Source organism: Cetorhinus maximus, chromosome 4 (genome assembly GCF_964194155.1).
Source record: "Cetorhinus maximus chromosome 4, sCetMax3.hap1.1, whole genome shotgun sequence".
Classification (NCBI taxonomy): domain Eukaryota; kingdom Metazoa; phylum Chordata; class Chondrichthyes; order Lamniformes; family Cetorhinidae; genus Cetorhinus; species Cetorhinus maximus.
In genome coordinates this window covers 154535567-154557010 of record NC_135882.1, presented here as the reverse complement: position 1 = coordinate 154557010, position 21444 = coordinate 154535567, and the positions used below count along the sequence as shown (strand labels likewise).

General features: G+C 40.2%; 1 protein-coding gene across 6 annotated transcripts in view; it reads right to left on the bottom strand.

Annotated features, from left to right (window-relative positions):
- LOC144679962 (protein tyrosine phosphatase type IVA 3-like) overlaps nt 1-21444 on the bottom strand; it is a 166685-nt gene that overhangs the window by 10389 nt on the left and 134852 nt on the right. For 5 of the 6 annotated variants that reach the window (XM_078540973.1, XM_078540975.1, XM_078540974.1 and 2 more), the window contains 3 exons: nt 15679-16250; nt 5488-5580; nt 225-355 (listed from right to left, as the gene is read on the bottom strand). In XM_078540973.1, coding sequence (XP_078397099.1) covers nt 225-355; nt 5488-5580; nt 15679-15783 — 329 coding nt within the window. In that variant the 5' untranslated portion in view covers nt 15784-16250. The remainder of the gene's footprint in view (nt 1-224; nt 356-5487; nt 5581-15678; nt 16251-21444) is intronic. The other variant, XM_078540979.1, reaches the window with a different exon arrangement.

Below are 21444 nucleotides of genomic sequence, written 5' to 3'. Positions count from 1 at the left end.
TTCTTTAACTTAACACTTCTTCCTTATTCCTACTCAAATGTGAGAGTTTCCCCTCCTATAAACTATTTTTGTTACGTTTGGTTAATTCGAAGAGGCTACAAGTTGTTTCTGCCACTCCTAGTTTATCTGAATCAACAGGATGTTGACGGGAATATCAACCTTTACTGTTACTCCGTTAAAAGTCAAAGAACATACGACATTTTCCAACATTCTTGAATGCTTACCGCCCAAGGCCAGCAACACAATGGACTGCTACACAGCTACCAGGCTGTTCGGTAAACTTAGTTTTAAGCAAATTAAGCCAATCATCCACAATTTTGCTTGGAGGTGGATCACCATCGTCAAACGGCCAATCCTTGAAAAGGTAAGAGTACAAGGACAATACAATATGAAGACTTTGCTATCAACTTGTCCACATATTTCAATACGTGCTGCTGCTTATAAGGATGGTGCACAGTAAGATGAATGGTATAAAGCAAGGTGAAACCTGTATTAAATGTCGAATTAATTATGATTTTCATAATAATTAAGATTTTTTCAAATGTCTTAGTGTCCCAAGATTTGAACTGAAAAAGGATAAGCAACATCTTCAATCAGTTCTTTTGGTACGTTTTTGGGGAGTTGTGTGGAGAGGAAAGGGAAAGATGCAGAAATGGTGCACATTCTGATGAAACAGGCTTTTTTCCAATCACAGCCTGTCCCATTTTGATTTACATCTGTTATGTTACAATGCTAATCTTCTATCATTTCATTCACAGAAAATGGCGGGAAATCGTTCGCCAAATATTAGGACCTAGAATGACAAATTTGAAATCTGTCCTGTTTGATGCCATAGCAATTTCTTTTTTTTTAAAAAAGACATAATAGGTACGCAGATTAATTCAAGAGGTGACGGTGTTAATGTTTTATGCTTGCTGTACAATACAGGAGTTAGAAGCGATTTTAATTCTTCTAACTTTTCCTGGCCAACTATTCTGGTAAGCCAATTGGAACCATCTAAAGTTTGTGATTTAAAGCATACTTTTGGATCGTTCCGATAGCAGGGTAATTGCGCAATGGAAGTTTTAACTTCCCGGGCAATTGTCGTGCAATCCTGACCTGGGTGGGTGCGTATTGCGCAGCGCTTCTTTGGAGTTGCCCCCAGTTATGACTCCTAGAAGCTCAAAAGTTAAGGGCTAGAGTAAAATACTGAGCTGCAGCACAGTAGGATTCATTTGGCATTGCTGCAACAAAAAGCTGGCACAGACACCAGGGATTGGATTTTTCGGACACTGCAGGCCCGTAAAATTGGGTGCCATCCCCAGCGCTTACGTACCTGCCCCCAACAGAGTTTTACCAGTGGTGGGGGAGGTGTAAGTAGGCCTGCTCAATGGTGGGCCAATTGTAACCCTCAAGTAGCAGATTAATGGCCACTTAAGAGCCTTCTCACACTGGGATTTTACAGGTGGCGGGGGAGACTGGCGTCAAGTGTCCAGCCCGGCAGGTCTCACTGGGCGAACTGGTGGCCAGTCAAAGGGAGGGTGGGGCTGAGGGTTGCTAGTTTTACAGTCCTCCTTCTACCATCTGAGAACCTCCTCCCACCCATCGCCTAAGGTCTTCCCACCTCCACGTTCCCCATCCCTCCGCTGCTAGCCTTGCCCTGCTGAGACCCAGACTTACCTTAAAAAGTCTAGGCTCCGTCGCTGAACGTCTCCTTCGGAACTGATGCTGTCCCAGCGGCCACCGCTTCCAATGGTACTGCTGGGACCAGAGAGCTATTAGTCATTTGACTGGCCGACAGCTCTCAAAGGCCAGACCACCTCCACAGATGGGAGCAGGATGGCCTGGAAGGTCGTCCTCAAGCCAATTAATGGCCCGATGACCATTAAATTGCTGTGAGGTGATCCAGTCAAGTGGGGGCGGGCTCACCCCTGACATTCATGTCAGGGGTTGGTGGTGGGGGCAATAGGGACACCCCAAACTCATGAAATCCAACCCCATTGAAGCCTGTGCAGTAAATGTATATACTTCTATAGTCCTATCACTTCGTGAATTGAGTTGTAGTTTTGCTATATTGATCTTTTGCTATTATATAACTTTTAATAAAATACCTGATTCATAGATTATAGCCTTAAATCACTTGGGTTAACAGAACATTCATCTTTCTTTTTTCCCCCAAAGACCAGTACACTGACTTGAGAGGGCTTGTGCCATTTGAACAGAGGATATTACTGCACTAATGCTGCTCTGTTTTAACTTAGGTGCAGCTACATTACCACATATTGTGTATTTAAAGTTCACATGCAGTGACAACTTGCTTACAGGAGTAGGTTTTCACAGAGCACTTGAGCGATAACACAGCCCAAAACTGTAACAGGAATGCTTCAATTGTTTTTGGAACCAAAAGCTCAACTGACAACATGAGGCTGATTCATTACACTTAAAAAAAAAAATCACATTCATTCCAATTCAATTTCAGGAAGGAAATTTGTTTTCAAACCACAATTTGATGAAACATAGGGTCTATTTCACAGGTCAAAAAAATAGCAATACTAAGAATACTATAATTGAACTTCCTGTATGTGAGGTTTACCTTTAGACTGATATATTAAGGCATAAACCAACCTCATTATAATAGAGATTTCACACCCAGGCTCAATGGCAATTTTAACTAAAAAAATTTAAGATATTGCACTTTTATAGTACAAACATTTCGCTAGAAATGGGGAGAAATTCTCTTTTCTGAATGGTTATATAAACTGCACCAAACAGCTGAACTGGATTACAATTTCCCTGAATTTGACTTTTAAAACAAAGTCAAATCCAAGTAACGTCAAGGTAAATTGTATGCATAAATATATGTAGCATTGTCAATCGATCCAAGAAAGTAAGTTCGAAATCAATGATTTGACCTGGTAACAGCTTAGGACAGAAACAAAGTGGAACAATACAATGCTAACCATACTCATTGAATTTGGCCTGAGACCGAGATTAGCTGTTCCCAAAAACATTTTTATTAAATACATTGATAGAGGTTGCAGCAGGAGAATTCATAATGTTCCAAGATTACAAGAGGGAATCTGTGTCAATCTACATGGGAGCAGGGGTTGGAAAATAAGGAGACTTCTGCACCATTTATTAAAAATTAGTTCCAATTCCTAGAACTGTCATCTCCTTTCTCACGATCACAAAAATTTTCTGTAAGAGAGACTAGCAACATACATCATAAACCTCATATTTAGCACACCGATCTTGCTGTTGCGAACATGTTCCAAATTTTGCTACTTTCCTAATTAGAATACGGCACGAGTACAATGGCAAACGAGGTATTCGGCATCAATTTAAAAGCTTGCTTGGCTTATTCTCAGCTCTCATAATACACGAAAGTAAATGTCAATAATTATTTTACTCCATTATTCATTTATAATGTAGAGACTTGAGGCAGGATTTTACATCCTGCAGGTGGGCGGGCATATGCCTAACCTAATTGTGTGTAAACAATTAAGAGGCCGATTAAGGCCACTAATCAGTTAATTTAAAGCTGTTTTGTGCTGCCCACCCAAACTTATGGCTGGCGGGCGAATCAGCCATTGAGTTTTTTTTAGGAAACCTCATCGTAGGGTGGGATGAGGTTTCCAACATTAATTAAAAAATATATTAAAATGTTTTGACAGTATTTTTACTACGTCCTTGTTCATGTGAGTGAGTCCTATGTGGGGACATGTTTTTCACATTCTCAAAAGCTTTATTTCTGATTTTAAAATTCTTCAGCTCTCTGAGGCAGCTCCGTGTCTTCAGGGATCTTTCAGTGCACACTCCCCGCGCATGTGCAGACTTTTGCGCTCGCACTCCTGTCGCTCCCGTCCCCACCCTGGCAGCGCTGAGCTTCTCAGTACGCCTTTCATGCTGGTTGACTGTTAATTGGCCAGCTAACGTTAAACCACGGTGGGGGGGAAAATCGATCGCGGGCAGCCTCCAGGCCTGCCCGCTGCCCCGAAAATCCTTCCCTTGGCGTGGTCTGAATTCGTAGGTCACACTAAGCAGTTGAAACTACAGCTTAAAATAATTGGAGATTAAAGTTACACTTTCATTCAACGAAGCCCTCTCAGGGGCCCGTTCTCTGCAAACAAAAGGAATATGTTTAAGCCTTGCTCCTTTTTAAATTACCCAGGGGCTTGGGAAGCCAATAGTTCCCTTCTGCTTTTGCCTTGGCCTTTTAGGGAAGAGAAGCTGCTACCCTTACCTGGTCTACCCTACATGTACCTCCAGATCCACAGCAATGCTGTTGACTCTTAACTGCCCTCTGAAATGGCCTCACAAGTCACTCAGCTCAAGGGCAACTGGGAGTTGAAACTCCTCGGAGCAAGAAATCCTGTTGTCTTGATTTTTAAGTCAAAGTAGCAGTGGAATGAAAACCATCTTAAATACCCGAGAATTGTGATGCCATCGTCTTTAATGAAGTTGGAAATATGCTAATTAATTTCAAACTGTTTTTGGTGAGCGTAAGGTTGGATCTGTGCATAAGGTGATAATGACCGGCATAAATCTCCAGGAAAATCCAGTTCAATATCTACTAGGACTGCACCAATGTGCCTCTAGAGCAGGTTGTTCTATGATGCAGTAAGAGTGATCCCTGAAAACTAATCAGCACAGATGAGATTGAAATGACTGCCAACCTTTTTGTAAACCTTAAGCATCTGCAGCAGTTATCAAAAGTTCCCACTTACTTTTGCTTTGTTGAAGTTGAACATTTTGCCATAAGCTGTATCTGAAGGCTGTGGAGCATGTGTGCGCACATGTTAAGTGTTCAGCAAGTCAGGCAATTACCACTATTGTGGTAATAGTTAAATGTGCACACAGCATAATTTATAACTTGTTTTTTCTTCAGAAAAATAGCTAAGTAGCTGATAAGAAGTTATACTCAAGAATGCAAGAAAAAAAATCTACCACGTACAGAAAGACATCCGAGGTTGGGGAATGAGGAAAAGGAGAGCATTTGAGTGGGGTGAGGGGGGCAATGGTTCTGGGGGCGGTTTTTGAACAGAGGTGGTAAGAGTACAGATGACTGTCAATTACACTAATGGATCCCCATGTAACTTTGAGGGAATCCAGAAGAGCAAAAAAGCAAGTTGGTAATGTTTATGTGGCTTACATTAATTGAGTGAATAGTAGAGATTATTGAAATTGCATAAATCCAACACTTTTCCTGTGTGGCTACTTTTAAAACAAAAAGATATTGCTGTGCTAGGAGGCACTTATTAGTATTAAGCCAAACTTCACAAATAAGTGTGAGTCTGTGTTGACTACAAGTATAGCACATTGGTCATGACAAATTCCTAAGATTACAAGTTTTCAATGGAGGAAAAAATGCTTTCCTTATTCATAATTCATGAACAACAAATCAATTGTTTTGCTTTGTTCACATTTTTGGATTTTTACAAACTTTTCCAGATAAAAATGGATGTTTGTTTGACCAAACGGAAATTTAAAGTAAAGCCTCATACTTACGATTACTTCAATACCTTCATTCTCCACTGGACTCTTGTCATATGTGGCGTCACATACTCTCACAAGAGTGGTCACACCATACTTTTGCAGCTCCTAAAGGAGAGGAAAGCACATGGAAGCTTACAATTTAGAATGAGTATTAGGAAAGACATTTTGGGAGATGATTGAAGGGGTTATAGACCCTTTGCAATATGGATTTTTAAAATTTACTTTTTGACTGCATCAAGCTTAACTGAAATTCAAATCTTCAGATTCTCAGTTCTCAGAAGGGGAAAAAAAACAGAACAAGCATGCAGATGGAGTTGATCCTCTTCTGGGCAATGTAGGACTTAGGTGCAGGTGTAGGTGTAGGCCATTTGGCCTGCTCTGCCATTCAATAGTGGCTGATCTGGTTGTGGTCTCAACTCCACTTCCCTGTCTGTCCCCCATTACCCTCAGCTCCCTTGTCTATCAAAAACCTGCCCAACTCTGCCTCGAATAAATTCAATGACCCAGCCTCCACTGCTCTCTGGGGAAGATAATTCCACAGACTAATGACCCTCAGAGGAAAAAATTCTCATCTCAGTCTTGAAATTATATTCTTAAACTGTATCCCCCAGTTATAGTCTCCTCAATAAGTCCTCCGGATATCTACCATGTCAAGTCCCCTCAGGATCTTATGCATTTCAATAAGATCACCTCTCATTTTTCTAAGCTTCAATGGGTAATAGGCCCAACCTGCTTAACCTTTCTACATAGGATAAGCCCTTCATCCCAAGAATGAGTCAGCTAAACCTTCTCTGTACTGATTCTAATGCAATTCTGCCTTTTTTTCCCCCCAAATAAGGGGTCAAGTAAGGAATAGATAAATAATCACTATCAAGTTAAAAGCAAAATACTGTACTTGCTGGAAATCCAAAATAAAAACAGAAAATGGTGGAAAAACTCTACAGGTCCAGCAGCATCTGTGGAGAGAGAAACAGTTTTGAGTCTGTATGATTCTTTTTCAGAGCTAAAGATAAGTAGAAATGTGATGGATTTTATACTGTTTCAGAAGGGATGGGGCAGGTGGACCAAGATAGAAGGTCAGGGATAGGTGGGAGCCAAGGAGAGATTGACAAAGATGTCATGGACACAAGACAAAGGGAATGTTAATGGCAGTGGTAAAGAGTAAAGAAGGTGGCATAAAGGTAAGATAACAGAAGGTGTTAATATCAGGACAAGGGTCTGCGCTCTGAAAATGTAACGTTAAAACAAGTGACAGATGGACCTGTGGGGGGGGGGGGGGGGGGAAGAGAAGAGAGAGAGAGAGTCTGAGGAAAAAGGATAAAAAGAATGAATAAATAAAAAAAAACAAAATTTAAAATAAAGAAATAAATAAATGATTAAAAAGGGGGTCAGGATGGAGGAGAGAATTCATGGTCTGAAGTTGTTGAACTCAATGTTAAGTCCGGAAGGCTGTAAAGTGCCTAATCAGAGGATGAGGTGTTGTTCCTCCCGTTTGCGTTGGGCTTCACTGGAACATCGCAGTAAGCCAAGGACGGACATGTGGGTATGAGAACAGGATGATGTGTTGAAATGGCAAGCGACATGAAAGTCTGGGTCATGCTTGCAGACTGAATGAAGGTGTTCTGTAAAGTGGTCACCCAGTCTGTGTTTAGTCTCCCCGATGTACAGGGGACTGTATTGGGAGGAGCGAATACAGTAGACCAAATTGAAGCAGGTGCAAGTAAAGCGATGCTTCACCTGAAAGGAGCGTTTGGGGCCATTGACAGTGAGGAGGTAATCACTACCAAGTGCCTTCTACCACAGCAAGGTCCTTTTTTTAAAAAAAAATTATGCAGCTTCAATAATCTAATATTCATTCAATTAATACAAGCCTTTCAAATTCTTACTTTTAAAGTATACATTTAATTTCTTTCAGAAAGTTACTTTTAAATCTGCTTCCATTGGTAGTGCATCCTAGATCACCATAACTCCCTGCATAGAAAAAATTCTCTCTCCTCTGGTACACGTGTCAATTATTTTAGGATCGGTGTCCTCTGATTATCAACGTTGTCAGTGCAAACAATTTCTCCTTACTTACTTGGATTAATACCTGTCAATATTTTTAATGTCTCTATTAAATCTCCCCTTGAACTTATTTGTTCCAAGATCAACAGTTCCATGTTTCTCTAGTCTCTCCACGGAACTGAAGTCTTTATAATCTGTGGTATCATTCTGGTAAGTCTCCTTTGTGCTGTCTTCAAGGCCATGACATCACTCCTAAAGGATGATACCTAGAATTGGACACAATACTCCAGCTAAGGCCTAACCAGTGATTTATAAAAAAATTAGCTTAACATTCTTACTTTTGTACTCCATGGCCTGGATTTTTACTCCTGGGTCAGGAGCGCAGAAGTGGGACATTTTCCAGCAACGCAAACCTAACCCTGAAAAAAGTGGACCAGAAGGTCAGATTTTTGTTTAGGTTGTGGGCTTCCCTGGGAGATGGACTGGGTGACCCTGGAATAGGTGTGGAGGATGCCGGGTGCAGAAGCAGATTGGGTAGAACTGCCTTGGTGCACCAGCACTGTATTGAAGTTATGTTATAAAACCCAGAGAAACATAAAACCCTCACCCCTCCCACACAATCCCCATGCTCCATCCATGCCAACCCATGCCCCCCACCTAACTCCCCATACCAACCTATGCCTCTCACCCTCTACACCAACCGCTCACCCCACCCAACCCCATGGCTCGTTATAGCCCCTATGCTAACTTAGTGCCAACTCATGCCAAGCCATGACCCCACTGACCCTTTGCCCCTACACATACCATGCCAACTCTCCCAATAGCCACCATGGACAGGCCTCAGGACCCAAGCTGAGATTAAATAAAGTTTCAAGTGCCTATGGCAGATTTCAGTTAATTAAAAAAACTCACCTTCATAAAAACACATTTACTATATATATATAAAATATATATTTATATTCCTTCAACTACATTATCCCTTATAAGAAAAATCATTTCATTCAATTGCATAATCCCTTAAAAACAAGCACTGGAATTCATGGTCCCACTTCAAAGAGCTCACAATCATTTGGAGCTGTCAATCAAACTGTGAAATGGCAGGCATCCTGTGATAATGGATAGTTGTGAAATCAGTGATGCAGCATTAATCCAGTAATGGTAATCCTAAAGCTTGTGTCAACAGAGTGAAATAGAAAACTCATTTCTTTGAAAGGCTCCAGGCAGTTTTCTCAAAGAACTAAGGCTGGGTGTTTAAATGCCTCAACAGTTTGACAGCTCCCTTTGACAGTTGCTTTTGACAGCTCCTCCACACCTTTAACAGTTGTTTTTGATAGTTCCAATAAGCTTAACAGTTCCAATGAGTTATGCACTTTTTAATGCACATTCAAGCCTATCTTCAGCAATCCCAAAGGGCACCCAGCCTGCCCCAAAGGTGTCCTGGAACCATATCCAAAGAGGTACCTCACCTCTCCAATAGGATACCCAGGCTATCCTAACAAGTCCACAAAGTTCAGGCTCGCTCCTACCAGGTCTAATCTGCATGTCAGGATCAGACACCTCACACCAAAGTCACATATGAATGGAGGCCGCTGCTGATTTCTATGAGCAGCTGCCGCTGTGAAAGGTACACGGGCGAATTCCGACCTGGACCTATTCAGAAGAACATAAAAAATAGGAGGCGGGCATTCAGCCCCTCAAGCCTGCTCCGCCATTCAATAAGATCATGGCTGATCATCTTGTGTTTCCATTTCCATCTAACCCCGATAACCTTTGATTCCCTTGCCTAACAAGGTTCTATCTACCTATGCCTTAAAAATATTCAATGACCCCTCACCTCCACCACCTTCTGTGTCAGAGTTCCAAAGTCACACACCCTCAGAGAAAAAAATTCTCCTCATCTCTGTCCTAAAAGGGCGACCCCTAATTTTAAAACAGTGCCCCCTAGTTCTGGACTCACCCACAAGAGGAAACATCCTTTCGACGTCCACCTTGTCAAGGCTGTTCAGGATCTTACATACTTCAATCATATCACCTCTCACTTTTCTAAATTCCAGTGGAAACAAGCCCAGTCTGTCAACGTTTCCTCATAAGACAACCCACTCATTCCAGGTATCAATCTACCGAACCTCCTTTGAACCACCTCCAATGCATTTACATCCTCCTTTAAATAGGAGACCAAAACTGTACACAGTATTCGAGGTGCGGTCTCACCAACGCCCTGTATAACTGAAACATAACATCTTTGCTTTTATGTTCAATCCCTCTTCTAATAAAGGATAGCATTCCATCAGCCTTCTTAATTAATTGCTGTATCAGCATACTAACTTTTTATGACTCATTGACGAGAACACCTAGATCCCTCTGCACCTCAGAATTATGCAGCCATTCTCCATTTAAGTAATACTCTACTTTTTGTTCTTCCTGCTAAAGCGAACTTCACATTTTCTCACATTAAACTCCATTTGCCAGATCTTTGCCCACTCACTCAACCTAATCTATATCCATTTGCAACCTCACATCCTCCTCACAACATACTTTCTACCAATCTTTGTGTCATCTGCAAATTTAGCTACCATGTCTTCACTCCCCTCATCTAAGTCATTGATGTAAATCGTAAAAAGTTGAGGCTCCAGTACCAGAACCCTGTGGGACTCCACTCGCTATATCCTGCCAATCTGATAAAGACCCATTTATGCATACTTTCTGACAGCCAATCTTCTATCCCTGTGCCATGTGCTTTTATTTTCCATTATAACCTTTGATGTGGCACCTTATCAAATGCCTTCTGGAAATCCAAGTACAGCACATCTACAGGCTGCCCTTTATCCACTGTGCATGTTGCTCCTTCAAAAAACTCCAATAATTGGTTAAACATGACTTTTCTTTCACAAAACCATGCTGACTCTTTCCGATTGCTTTGAGCTTTTCCTCCTTAATGATCAATTCTAACAACTTCCTTATGACAGACGTCAAACTAACTGGCCTTTACTTTCCTGTTTTCTGCCTCCCTCCCTTCTTGAATAGAGGGGTTATATTTGCTACTTTCCAATCTGATGGAACTTTCCAGAATCTAGCAAATTTTGGAACATTAACACCTGCGCATCAACTACCTCATTAGCCACCTCTTTTAAGACCCTATGATGTAGTCCATCGGGACCCAGAGACTTGTCAGCCTGCAGCTCCATTAATTTTCTCAGTACTGTTTCCCTAGCAATTTTAATTTCACCAAGTTCCTCTCCCTTTCACCTCCTGATTTGCAGCTATGACTGGAATATTTTTTGTATCCTCTATAGTGAACACAGAAGCAAAATATTTGTTCATTTCTTCCATAATTTCCTCATTGTTTAATATTAACTCCCCACTGTCACTCTCTAGAGGACCAACACTCACTTTACTTACACTTTTCCTTTTTAAAGTACCTGCAGAAACTCTTGCTATCTGTTTTGACATTTCTAGCTAGCTTCCTCTCATACTCTAAATTTACTTCTCCTGATTAACCCTTTTAGTCATTTTCTGTTGTTGGACTAGTTATATTCTGTCCAATCATTTGTCCTGCCACTCATCTTTGCGGAGTTGTATGGTGCTTGGGGGCAGGACTTGCGGATTTGGGCCTCTTCCACCATTTGTGCAACGACGGAGAGGTTCTCTGTTATTGTGAAAACACCGGCCTTTGTCTCTTTACAAAGCCAAGAATTGGAAACGGTTTCCTGCCACAGATTGTGCGCATGCGGGCCTTCCGTGAAATGATCCCCAAACACACTAAAATAAGTATGTTAAGTTGGCAACTTGGTCACTCTCACTAAGTGCAGGAATAATTAGTTAAGGTTCAATGTTGAGTTACACATGAACAGCAGGCATTGGCCGAGGGTTCTTGAATTCTATACCCTCCAACTCGGTGTTATCTGTAAATTCCAACATCATACCTCCAATTCCCAAGACAAATGTAAATGGTGAACCACACTGGCCCTAGAACAATTCCTTGCACTCTTTGTCACTTGAGAAACTTCCCTCAACCCTGGTCTTTTGTTCTCTGTTTTATAACCATCTTTCAAATCAGTTCTGCAACCTGGTTCCCCAATCCAAATGCCTTGAGTCTCCTACTTTAATTGAAGGACTTCTAATAGTCCATATACACCACATCCACTCCATTGCCTATGTTCACTGTTATTTCTTCAAAGAATTCAATAAGGTTCATTCAACATGACATTCCTTTTAGAAATTTATTTACATGTTCTCAGCCTCTAGAATCGTCATCATTTAGCAGAGATTATAAACCAAGTCCCTTGTGTTATGTAGATTTTACTGTTTTCCTTTGTATTTTCCCTTTAGATACTTCGAGATTTCTTTTTGATGTTTAATGCTAATATTCCCAACTATATTTGCAATTAAGGGGTTTGTACATCTTTTCATACCCAAAATGCACATGAGAATTAAACCATTATTTTCTTCAGATAATGCCCTTTTAAATCAGCCTTTCAATTTTCCCTCCATTTTGAGATCATTTTCTCCAATGTCAAGAATGATGGAGACAACCAGCCCACCCACGACCTGCTCAATCAGCACAAAATTCCAAGCATCTCACCACTCCTGAAGCTAAACAGTACCATTTAGCTTGACTAGACATTCAATTTACATAAGTTTGTTTGAAACCATTTCTCAGTATTCTTACTAACTGCAGCTACCAGTGTGATTGATACTGTCCAAGCATTAAAACTTTAGCTATCCAAGAGAAAACTGCAGATGTGAAAAGTTAAAGTTTTCACATTTTACAGTTTAGTTTGCAGTATTCATAGCATTTTATCATTCAATTTGAAATTGCACCGTTGTATCCATGAATTGGCAAACTGAAGCCTTAAGACCAAGTCCTCTAAGGAGTCTTTATGCTGCTATCAGCGCCTCTTTTGGCCCTTATCACTACCATTAACATTCCCTGTCTTTTTGTCCATGACATCTTTATCAATCTCTCCTTAGTGCCCACCTATCGCTGGCCTTCTATCCAGCTTCACGTGCTCCAACCCCTTTAAACAGTATAAATTTCATCACATTTCTACTTCTTTTTAGCTCTGAAGAAGGGTCATACAGATTTGAAACATTAACTCTATTTCTCTCTCCACAGGCACTGTCAGGCCTGAGTTTTTCCAGAATTTTCTGTTTTTACTTTCAAGGAGGTTTACGCTGGACAGTGTTTGGGCTTACAAAATAACTTTAATGATAATGCAAATGCAAACTGTTGCCCGCTGACAAAGAATTAATAATGCAAACGTGCTACCAAATTGTAGACAATCATACACTGAGTATTTTCTTAGTCATGCAAAATGTACACTCAAAATTCCAAAGGGAAACAAAGCAGCTATTTCTTGCCTGGACATGGATTCAAACCTCGAAACAGTAGGATAAATTCAGTCCTGGCAGATGACGCGATGCAAGTTGGCACTCTTTCCAAAGCACAGTCTCATGCATAGATCTTAAGAGTTAACTTAGTCAACTTTAAAGAGAGCAATAGGATTACATTTTGGACAGACCTTTCATCAGAATTATAGTAATAAAGAATTGTCTGTGTGAAGATCTTTAGGATCCATAACTAAAACCCAATCTTTTCCTAACCTACCTAGATTATTACACCAGGTCTCCAAGGCTCAATTTGAAGAATTTGTGGAACACTGAACTAGAGAGATGTAGAACTATAAAGATCCATAATGGACTGATGGAACAGTTGGCTGTTTATGAAATGTTTTTATCTACATTAATAGCCTTAATCCAGTAAATTGGAAAAAGCTATTCGCATTTGAAAAATGGCTCCAGAATTATATCCTGCCACAGTTTTACACCTTTTAAAGTAGGTGTCTTGTCCTTAACTAATCATTTTCTCTATTTAGTACAAGAAAACACCAATGGAGATTCTGAAGACCCAAAAAGAGATTCTCATTACCTATGAAACCTTATAAACTCTGCCTTTTCCTGAGGTGACAAAGCAGAAACATTATTTTTGTGACAGACTTTCTCAAAATTCTGCCTCCTTCAATGGAGATGCTTCCAAGTTAGATGAAAGCAAAATAATGAGGATGCTGGAGATCTGAAATAAAGACAGAAAGTGCTGGAAAAACTCAGCAGGTCTGGCAGCATCTGAGAGGGACAGTTAACATCTCAAGTCCAATATGGCTCTTCTTTGGAACCCCAAAATTAAAATTAGCTGGTTCTCTGCAGTGCAAAGTTCCTGTCAAGGCCCAAATATGCATCTTGACCTAACGAGGTGGGATTGCAGCACTGGTTAAATAACGCTAAGGAATAGAATTCTTGGCTAAACCAGCACTGTATTTTATATTCTTTCACAGGTTGTGGGATTCGCTGGCTAGGCCAGCATTTGTTGCCCATCCCTATTTGCACTTGAGAAGGTGGTGGTGAGTTGCCTTATGAGCCACTACAGTCCATGTGGTGCAGGTACAGCCACAGTGCTGTTAGGGAGGGAGTTCCAGGATTTTGACCCAGCAATATAGAGAAATTAGTTTGAAATCAGGGCAAATAAACTGTTAATAGCAACAGGTCTGCACATTGGTTCTATAGTGCCAGGTTGTGTGTTTTTCTGTTACTTTAGGCTCATTTTAATTTAATTCCATTTTTTTTTCAAAGCAACTGTATATTTTTAAATAAACATATTCAAAGATGGTATCACATAATTCCATTGCACATCTAGACTGGGGATTGTGCCAATTTAACTGCAAGGCAGACAGTTGACTACGCCTGATCCACTGAATTTCTGGACAGAGCAGGACATCTTACTTTATGAGTTTTCAGTGGGCCATTTATGAAGAAAGCATCCAGCACTGAACATGTTCCTTTTGCCTTTTCCAAAAAAAAGGTCCAATTCTACATCAGGTGTATTGGACTACAGAAATAGAGTTTATTCATTATTTTATTCCTTTAGGGACCTTTTTCCCTACCTCAAATGCGGTGCTTTTTACACTTGATGCAGTTAAGACATATCACTCTACTCCTAGTTCTAGATTCTAAAGGGAAACATCCTCTCAACATCTACCCCATCAAGTCCCCTCAGAATCTTATGTTTTAATAACCTCTCATTCTTCTAAGCTCCAATGAGTATTAGCCCAACCTATCCTCTTAAGACAAGCCCTTCATCCCAGGATTCAACCTGTTGCACCTCCTCTGAACTGCCCCCAACACAAATATATCCCTCCTTAAATAAGGAGACCCAAACTGTAAACTATACTCTAAGTGTGGTCTCACCATGCCCTGTACAGTTCTATCAAGACTTCCCTACACCTATACTCCATTTCCCCTTGCATTAAACTCCAACTTCCCATTTGCCTTCCTAATTACTGGTTGCACCTGCATACTAACTTATTTGAGATTCATGTCCAGGGACACCCAGATCCCTCTGTACTACAGTATCGTGCAGCCTCTCTCCATTTAAATAATATTCAACTTTTCTATTCTCCCTGCCAAAATGGATAATTTCACATTATACTCCCCCTGCCAAATTGTTTGCCCACTCACTTACCTATCTATGTCCCTTCACAGGTTGTGTCAGACTCACAACTTGCTTTCCCACCTTTGTATCATCATTAAATTTGGTTACAGTACACTCAGTCCCTTCATCCAAGTCATTAATAGTGATTGTAAATAGTTGAGGCACCAACACTGATTCCTGTGGCACTCCACTAGAAATTGAAGACAGAGAGCAGGAGAAGGTTTGTTGTCCCCCTTTGTACAGATGGTTATGAGGTTTGGAATCCATTACCAGAGTTAGCGGCTGAAGTAGGGGCTAAGTCAATATTTAAGAAGAGTTCAGATAAATTGTTGAAGGCAAAGGGAATTGGTTGAGCATTTGAGAAAGATAAACAGCAGCATGGCTAGTTGGGCCAAACAGTTTGCTCCTGTGCTTCAGTTTCTTTGCAATTCTAGATATTGACCAACTAACTGTGCATCTTTATTACTGTTTTTATTTCAAGGATCCCACGAATACACAGGATACACACACACACACAAAAAATCACAAAAGGTAAATTTTGGGATCACCAAAAGGCACCGTTATCTGAAGTATGTATTGGTAGGAGCCAAAAACTCATCATCACATGGTGGTTTTTCATTCAGTCACATTTAGAGTTTTAATTTGAACAGATATTGGTTTACTCTTGAATAATGCTGTAAACTATAAACATTGTTTAGCATTTCAAGACTCACCTCTATAAATGCGCTCAGTGTGGGATTTGTAGGATTGTGGGTAATGAGAAACCTCATATGTTTGTAACTAACTTCCACTGGCGCAGGGCGATTCATACGAGCCATGGGGCTGGAACCAGTGGCACAGGAGTATATTAGTACAAGGTCAGCAAATGATCCCAATCTCTCCAAGTTAATACATGCGCAATGTCTTCATAGGATTGTAGATTTCTTATTGCAGCAACAGAAGGAAATATTCTTCTTTGAATCTTTTCAAATCAGTCCCCCTTTTTTCACCTCTTGCTTTGCACTCTCCTTCAAAACATGAAGAATTCGACATTCAGCAGTCCAGTCACCCCATTTGGAGATGCATTTCAAGGCAGTAAGAATGCAACTGGAGATAGTGAAAAGGCCAAGTTTGTTATCTCTCCTAATCTTGTCAAAAAAGACTTTTGATGGTTAATCCAAAGTGGTGGTCTTCAGGTTCTTGCACAGATTTACTTGTCTGCAAAGATGCTATGTTGTGCTGGGCAATAGCCACTGCTGTTTCTCACAAACTCCATAAAAGTGTGCTGAAAGGAGCTGTTGAACCACTAGAAAGAGAAAGAAATAAATAATGCTTTTAGAGCTGCAGTTTAACTGGAAACTCGACAAACTTTTATCTGAAGTGACTGCCAGTACCTGGAAGATATTTTGGCAATTCAGTCATAGGATTACTTAATGAATGCATCCAATTTACTAAGTGCCACTACAAAGTCTGTATCATACCACACCCAAAATGTTAATCCTCAGATAATTTTGTTCAAGCCGTATGACCAGTGTTTGTTGCTTTGAAAAAGAAAATGTCAACATTACTGTATTTAGAAAAATACAAACTAGGTACAGTGGGTGCGCAACATTAAGAACTTATGCTTTGACTCACCCTTCAGTTATATTGCATGCTCCCAACACCAATCAAATTTCTGCATTTTATATTCTTCGAGTTATTCTACTTATCAGGCTATAACTAACATCTAGCACTTCCTGCACCTTTTCCTCAGCAACGTGGGTACAATTAAGTGTTTCAGCAGTAACCACTTCAACCTGTCTTGCGGGTTGTTAAAATACAAATATGCTTTAAAATTAAAAACTCGTTAGGCTTGTATTAAGATTCTGACTCAGTAAGCTGGTAATTGTGGGATAAAACAGAAGCAAACAAAGCTTCTTTAGATGCAGGTTATAAACATGAAGCAAAATCTTTTGATTACTGCCAACTGAACCTATCAAGATGATAATTTATCCTTACAGTAATTACTATTCATTAATGGGAGACCATGCCTGCTTTGACTTTTAGGTAAGTATTTACATGTGTACTTTTCATATATTACATAATCAGCAGGAATAAAAACAAATAGTTCATGTACACAGAGTCACATATACAGTAAACACTGCCAAACACACTTTTCAGAGTTGAACAAAAACGAGTGAGAAAGTAGTCAAAAGATATTATTCTGATTCAGTATAAAGATAATGACCAACTTGGATGGCCACAAACAACATGATGTGCTTAAACAGCAAGTTTTCATTCAGCTTCCTTACAATAATTGGTTTAATAAATATTGAGCAGAGTTTTGCCCTTGGCAAGGGTGCTCGGTGGGGCCAGGGAGGGTGGTTGGGAAGCCAACTGCTGCCCGTGATCGGCACCGCACCGTGATTTTACGCAGGTGGGCCAATTAAGGCCCGCCCAGTGTGGAACGTGAGCGGCAGCACTCAGTGTGGGCGGGGAGAGGAGTGCTCGCGAAAGAGTGTTTCAATCTCCGAGGCATGGAGCTGCCTCAGGGAGATTGAAGCGCTGTTTAAAAAAAACTAATTATCAAAATAAAAATGTCCCCTCATGTGACTCTGTCACATGAGCAGGGACATGTTTTTAATTCAAGTGTTGAATTTTTACTTTATTTTTATTTGCTTTAGGAAACCTCATCCCGCCTGTGGATGAGGTTTCCTCAAAAATGCAAAGGCCATTTGACCTTTTCGCCTGCCTATCAACCACTAGGTTGAACGGACAATGAAAAATTCAGGACAATTGTTAACTTAATTGCCTAATAATTTAATTGCCGGCTCTGGTGCGGGCCCACTGACCTAACAATTGCAAGAGCGCACGTTGACGTCTGCACACTCGGCCTATGTCAATGCGCTTTATTTCACACTTGGGCATGTTGGGTGTGCACCTGCACACCAAGCAAAAATTCCTGCCCATTGTGTCGGCTAAATATTGAATCAGTTAAATAGAATCATAGTAAATCATAATACATAATGAGGCCAACTGGCCCATGGACTCTGCGCCAGCTTTTTCAAAGACCAATCCAGTTAGTCCCATTCTCCTGTTCTTTCCTCATACGCCAGCAACCTTTTCTTCTTCAAGTATTTATCCAATTCCTTTTTGGAAGTTAGTATTGATCCAGTGTCCAGGCAGTGCATTCTGAATCTTAACTATTCAAACGTATACACATACATATGTACCTTCATACGAATTAGTAGGAGTTCCTCAAGTCTGCTCTGCCGTTCAACAAGATCTTGGATCTGACTGTAACCTCAACTCCACCTTCCCGCTAATCCCCGATAACCTTTCACCCCCTTGCTTATCAAGAATCTATCTAGCTCTGATTTAAAAATAGTCAAACACTCTGCTTCCACCACATTATACTCCATTTACCAGACCTTTGCCCACTCACTTAACTTATCTATGTCACTTTGTAGCCTCCTTACGTCCTCTTCACAAATTACTTTCCTACCTATCTGTGTTGTCAGCAAATTTAGCAACCATATCTTTGGCCCCTTCATCCAAGTCATTTATATAAACAGTAAAAACTTGAGGCCCCAGCACTGATCCCTGTAGCAGATCACTTGTCACATTCTGTCAACCAGAAAAAGACTTACTGTCATGGATAGAAGATTTTTCTAGAAGACCATATGTTACCCCCTACACCATGAGCTTTTAATTTTTGCAATAGCCTTTGATGTGGCACCTTATCAAGTTCCTTCTGGAAATTCAAGTACAGTACATCCACCGGTTCCCCTTTATCCACAACACATGTGGCTCCTTCAAAGAACTCTTAATAAATTGGTTAAACATGATTTCCCTTTCACATGTTGACTCTGCCTGATTGCCTTGAATTTTTCTAAGTGCCCTGCTATAACAACATCTTCTAACATTTTCCTTATGACAGATGTTACACTAATTGGCCTGTAGTTTCCTTTCTGTCTCCCCACCTTTTTAAATAAAGGAGTTACATTTGCTATTTTCCAATCTAATGGAATCTTCTCTAATCCAGGGAGTTTTTATAAAATTAAAACCAGCTCATCAACTATCTCATCAGCCACTTCTTTCAAGATCCTAGGATGAAGTCCATCAAGAAACAGGGGTTTGTTAGCCCGCAGCGTCAATAATTTGCTCTTTTCTGGTGATGGTGATTTTCCTGAGTTCCTCTCTCCCTTCTTCCTGATTTACAGCTATTTCTGGATGTCACTTGAATCCTCTTTAGTGAAGACCAATGCAAAATACCTGGTTCAATACCATTCACTGCACAATACAATTTTTCCTCATGTCACCTCTGGTTCTTCTGCCAATCACTTTAGATGTGTGCCATCTCGTTATTGACCCATAAGCCATTGAACAGTTTCTCTTTATTTCCTCCCTCTAAACCCTTCAGGATTTTAAACACCTCTATCAAACTTCCTCTCAGCTGTCTCTGCTCTAAGGAGAACAATCCCACCTTCTGCAGTTCATTCACATTATGGAGATCCCTCATCTCAAGAACCATTCTTGTAAATCTCTTCAGTATCCTTTCCAAAGCCTTCATAGCTTCCTAAAGTGTGCTGCCCAAAGTTGGACACAATCTTCCAGTGAGGGCTAAACTCCGGGCTTTGTGCTCTACGCCACTATTAAAAAGCCTAGGATCCAATATGTTTTATTAAGTGCTTCAATTAACCGGTCCTGTCCCTTCCAAGGATTTATGCATAAACAATATACCCCAGGTCTTGCTTCTTGCGCCCAGTGTCAAACTGTACCATTTAGCATGTATTGTTTCTCTTCATTCTATTTTTATCTCATCCAGTATACCAGTAATCTCCTCATTTATCATGGCTTCGTCAAAGTCTTCTTCCTTGGCAAACACCAATGCAAAATATATGGCTATGCAGTACTTAATCAAAAATACTAGTCAATTCCACACAAAAATATACACACATTGTCAAAAGGAAGTATAGGTGTTGATATTAGTGTCCCCGATGTTCAGCATTCAATCTGTAAAAAGATGGAGAATTGATGCTTCAACATGCTATACAGATTGGGATAGCATGAGTAGGCAAAGGTCCACAATCTCCCACAAAACAAGTGGGAACACATTTGGCCATATCATGTGGACACCAGGACTTTTGCACAGACAGGAGACACTGGAAGGGCAGCGTCCATGACCATTGTTTGAAGCACCTCTTTTGGACTAGTTGAAAAAAAATGGAGGATCCTTAACAGTTATGTTCACTCATATCAGGAAAGGTAGGTGCCCCAAGCAGACCCAAGAAACTGGGGGAAAAAAAACTTTAGCCTCCCTCTTTGCTTCAGTCATCAAATGCTGAGACTGCAACTGGCAGAAATTATGCTGATAATGATAACAGAAAACAAATCAACAGGAGAGAGCAAAAAATGTACAAATGTTTGATTCACATTTATTCCCAAGAAACACATTACTTGCTTTGTTCATTCTATGCCATTTGATTCCCATGTGCAATACAACATCTTGGGATAATCAAAACAATGTTCCCTTCTTGCCATGTGTTTGCTGTATAGCAAACGTTAAGTGAACAAGTTGGCTGACGTATATTTTATCAATTTCCTATTATATTAATGTTCAAAGGAAATTACAATTACTGTCGTCTGCCCGCACTATATAACCATATTAGAAACACTGATGGACAAGAACTCTTAAACCAAAATCCTTCAACTGTCGTTAAAAATTGAATAATTTTGTGGCTAAAAAAATAGCCACAAAAACTTCAACATGCATACAGAATGATTAACAAAACTTGTGCTATCACCACTGGCTCCTGACACACAGCAGGACATATTTGTTTTAAACCTGAAGTGTCCGATTTTTTTTTAAACTGGGAGGTTTAACTGGGTTACAGTCAGTTCTGCAACGTACACAAGGAACTGGTGGTGCTAGCACAAGTCTTGCTGAATACAAAAAGCAACATTAAAAGGTTGACCACAGGCGTAAGTGAAAAAAAATGCATGCTCCATTTTGTACTTCAGCAAAAGTTGATGGGCAAGTTGTGATATCAAGCAGCTACATAATCTCGTCACTGTTGCTCATTAGGACCTTGTTAGCATGCAAAAGTATGTGAAGCTGTCACACAGCTGCACTATAGGAATTAATTTTAATCTGATTTCAGCAAAGCATATCCTACTAGAGTTTATTTGGAGAGAGCATTAGGAGCTGTACAACACTAGGGTTGTTGTATCAGTAAGAATAATTTGATTAAAACCAAACAGAAGGCAAATGATTTTCTTACAGCATATATGTACTACAACTCCATATAATCCTAGTAACAGCACTCTACTTTCATACTAAAGTCTACTAAAATTAGGTGTATGGCCCAGTAGTCTCACCACTGTAATGGTTTACCTATTGAAGTATAATTAAACCTTCTGCTTCAACATTTGAGATATAAAATAAATTCTTCCATGAAAATTTCAATTTCCAAATCAATATGCTATTCTTTGACAAGTTGTGGCATACTTGTTCTGTA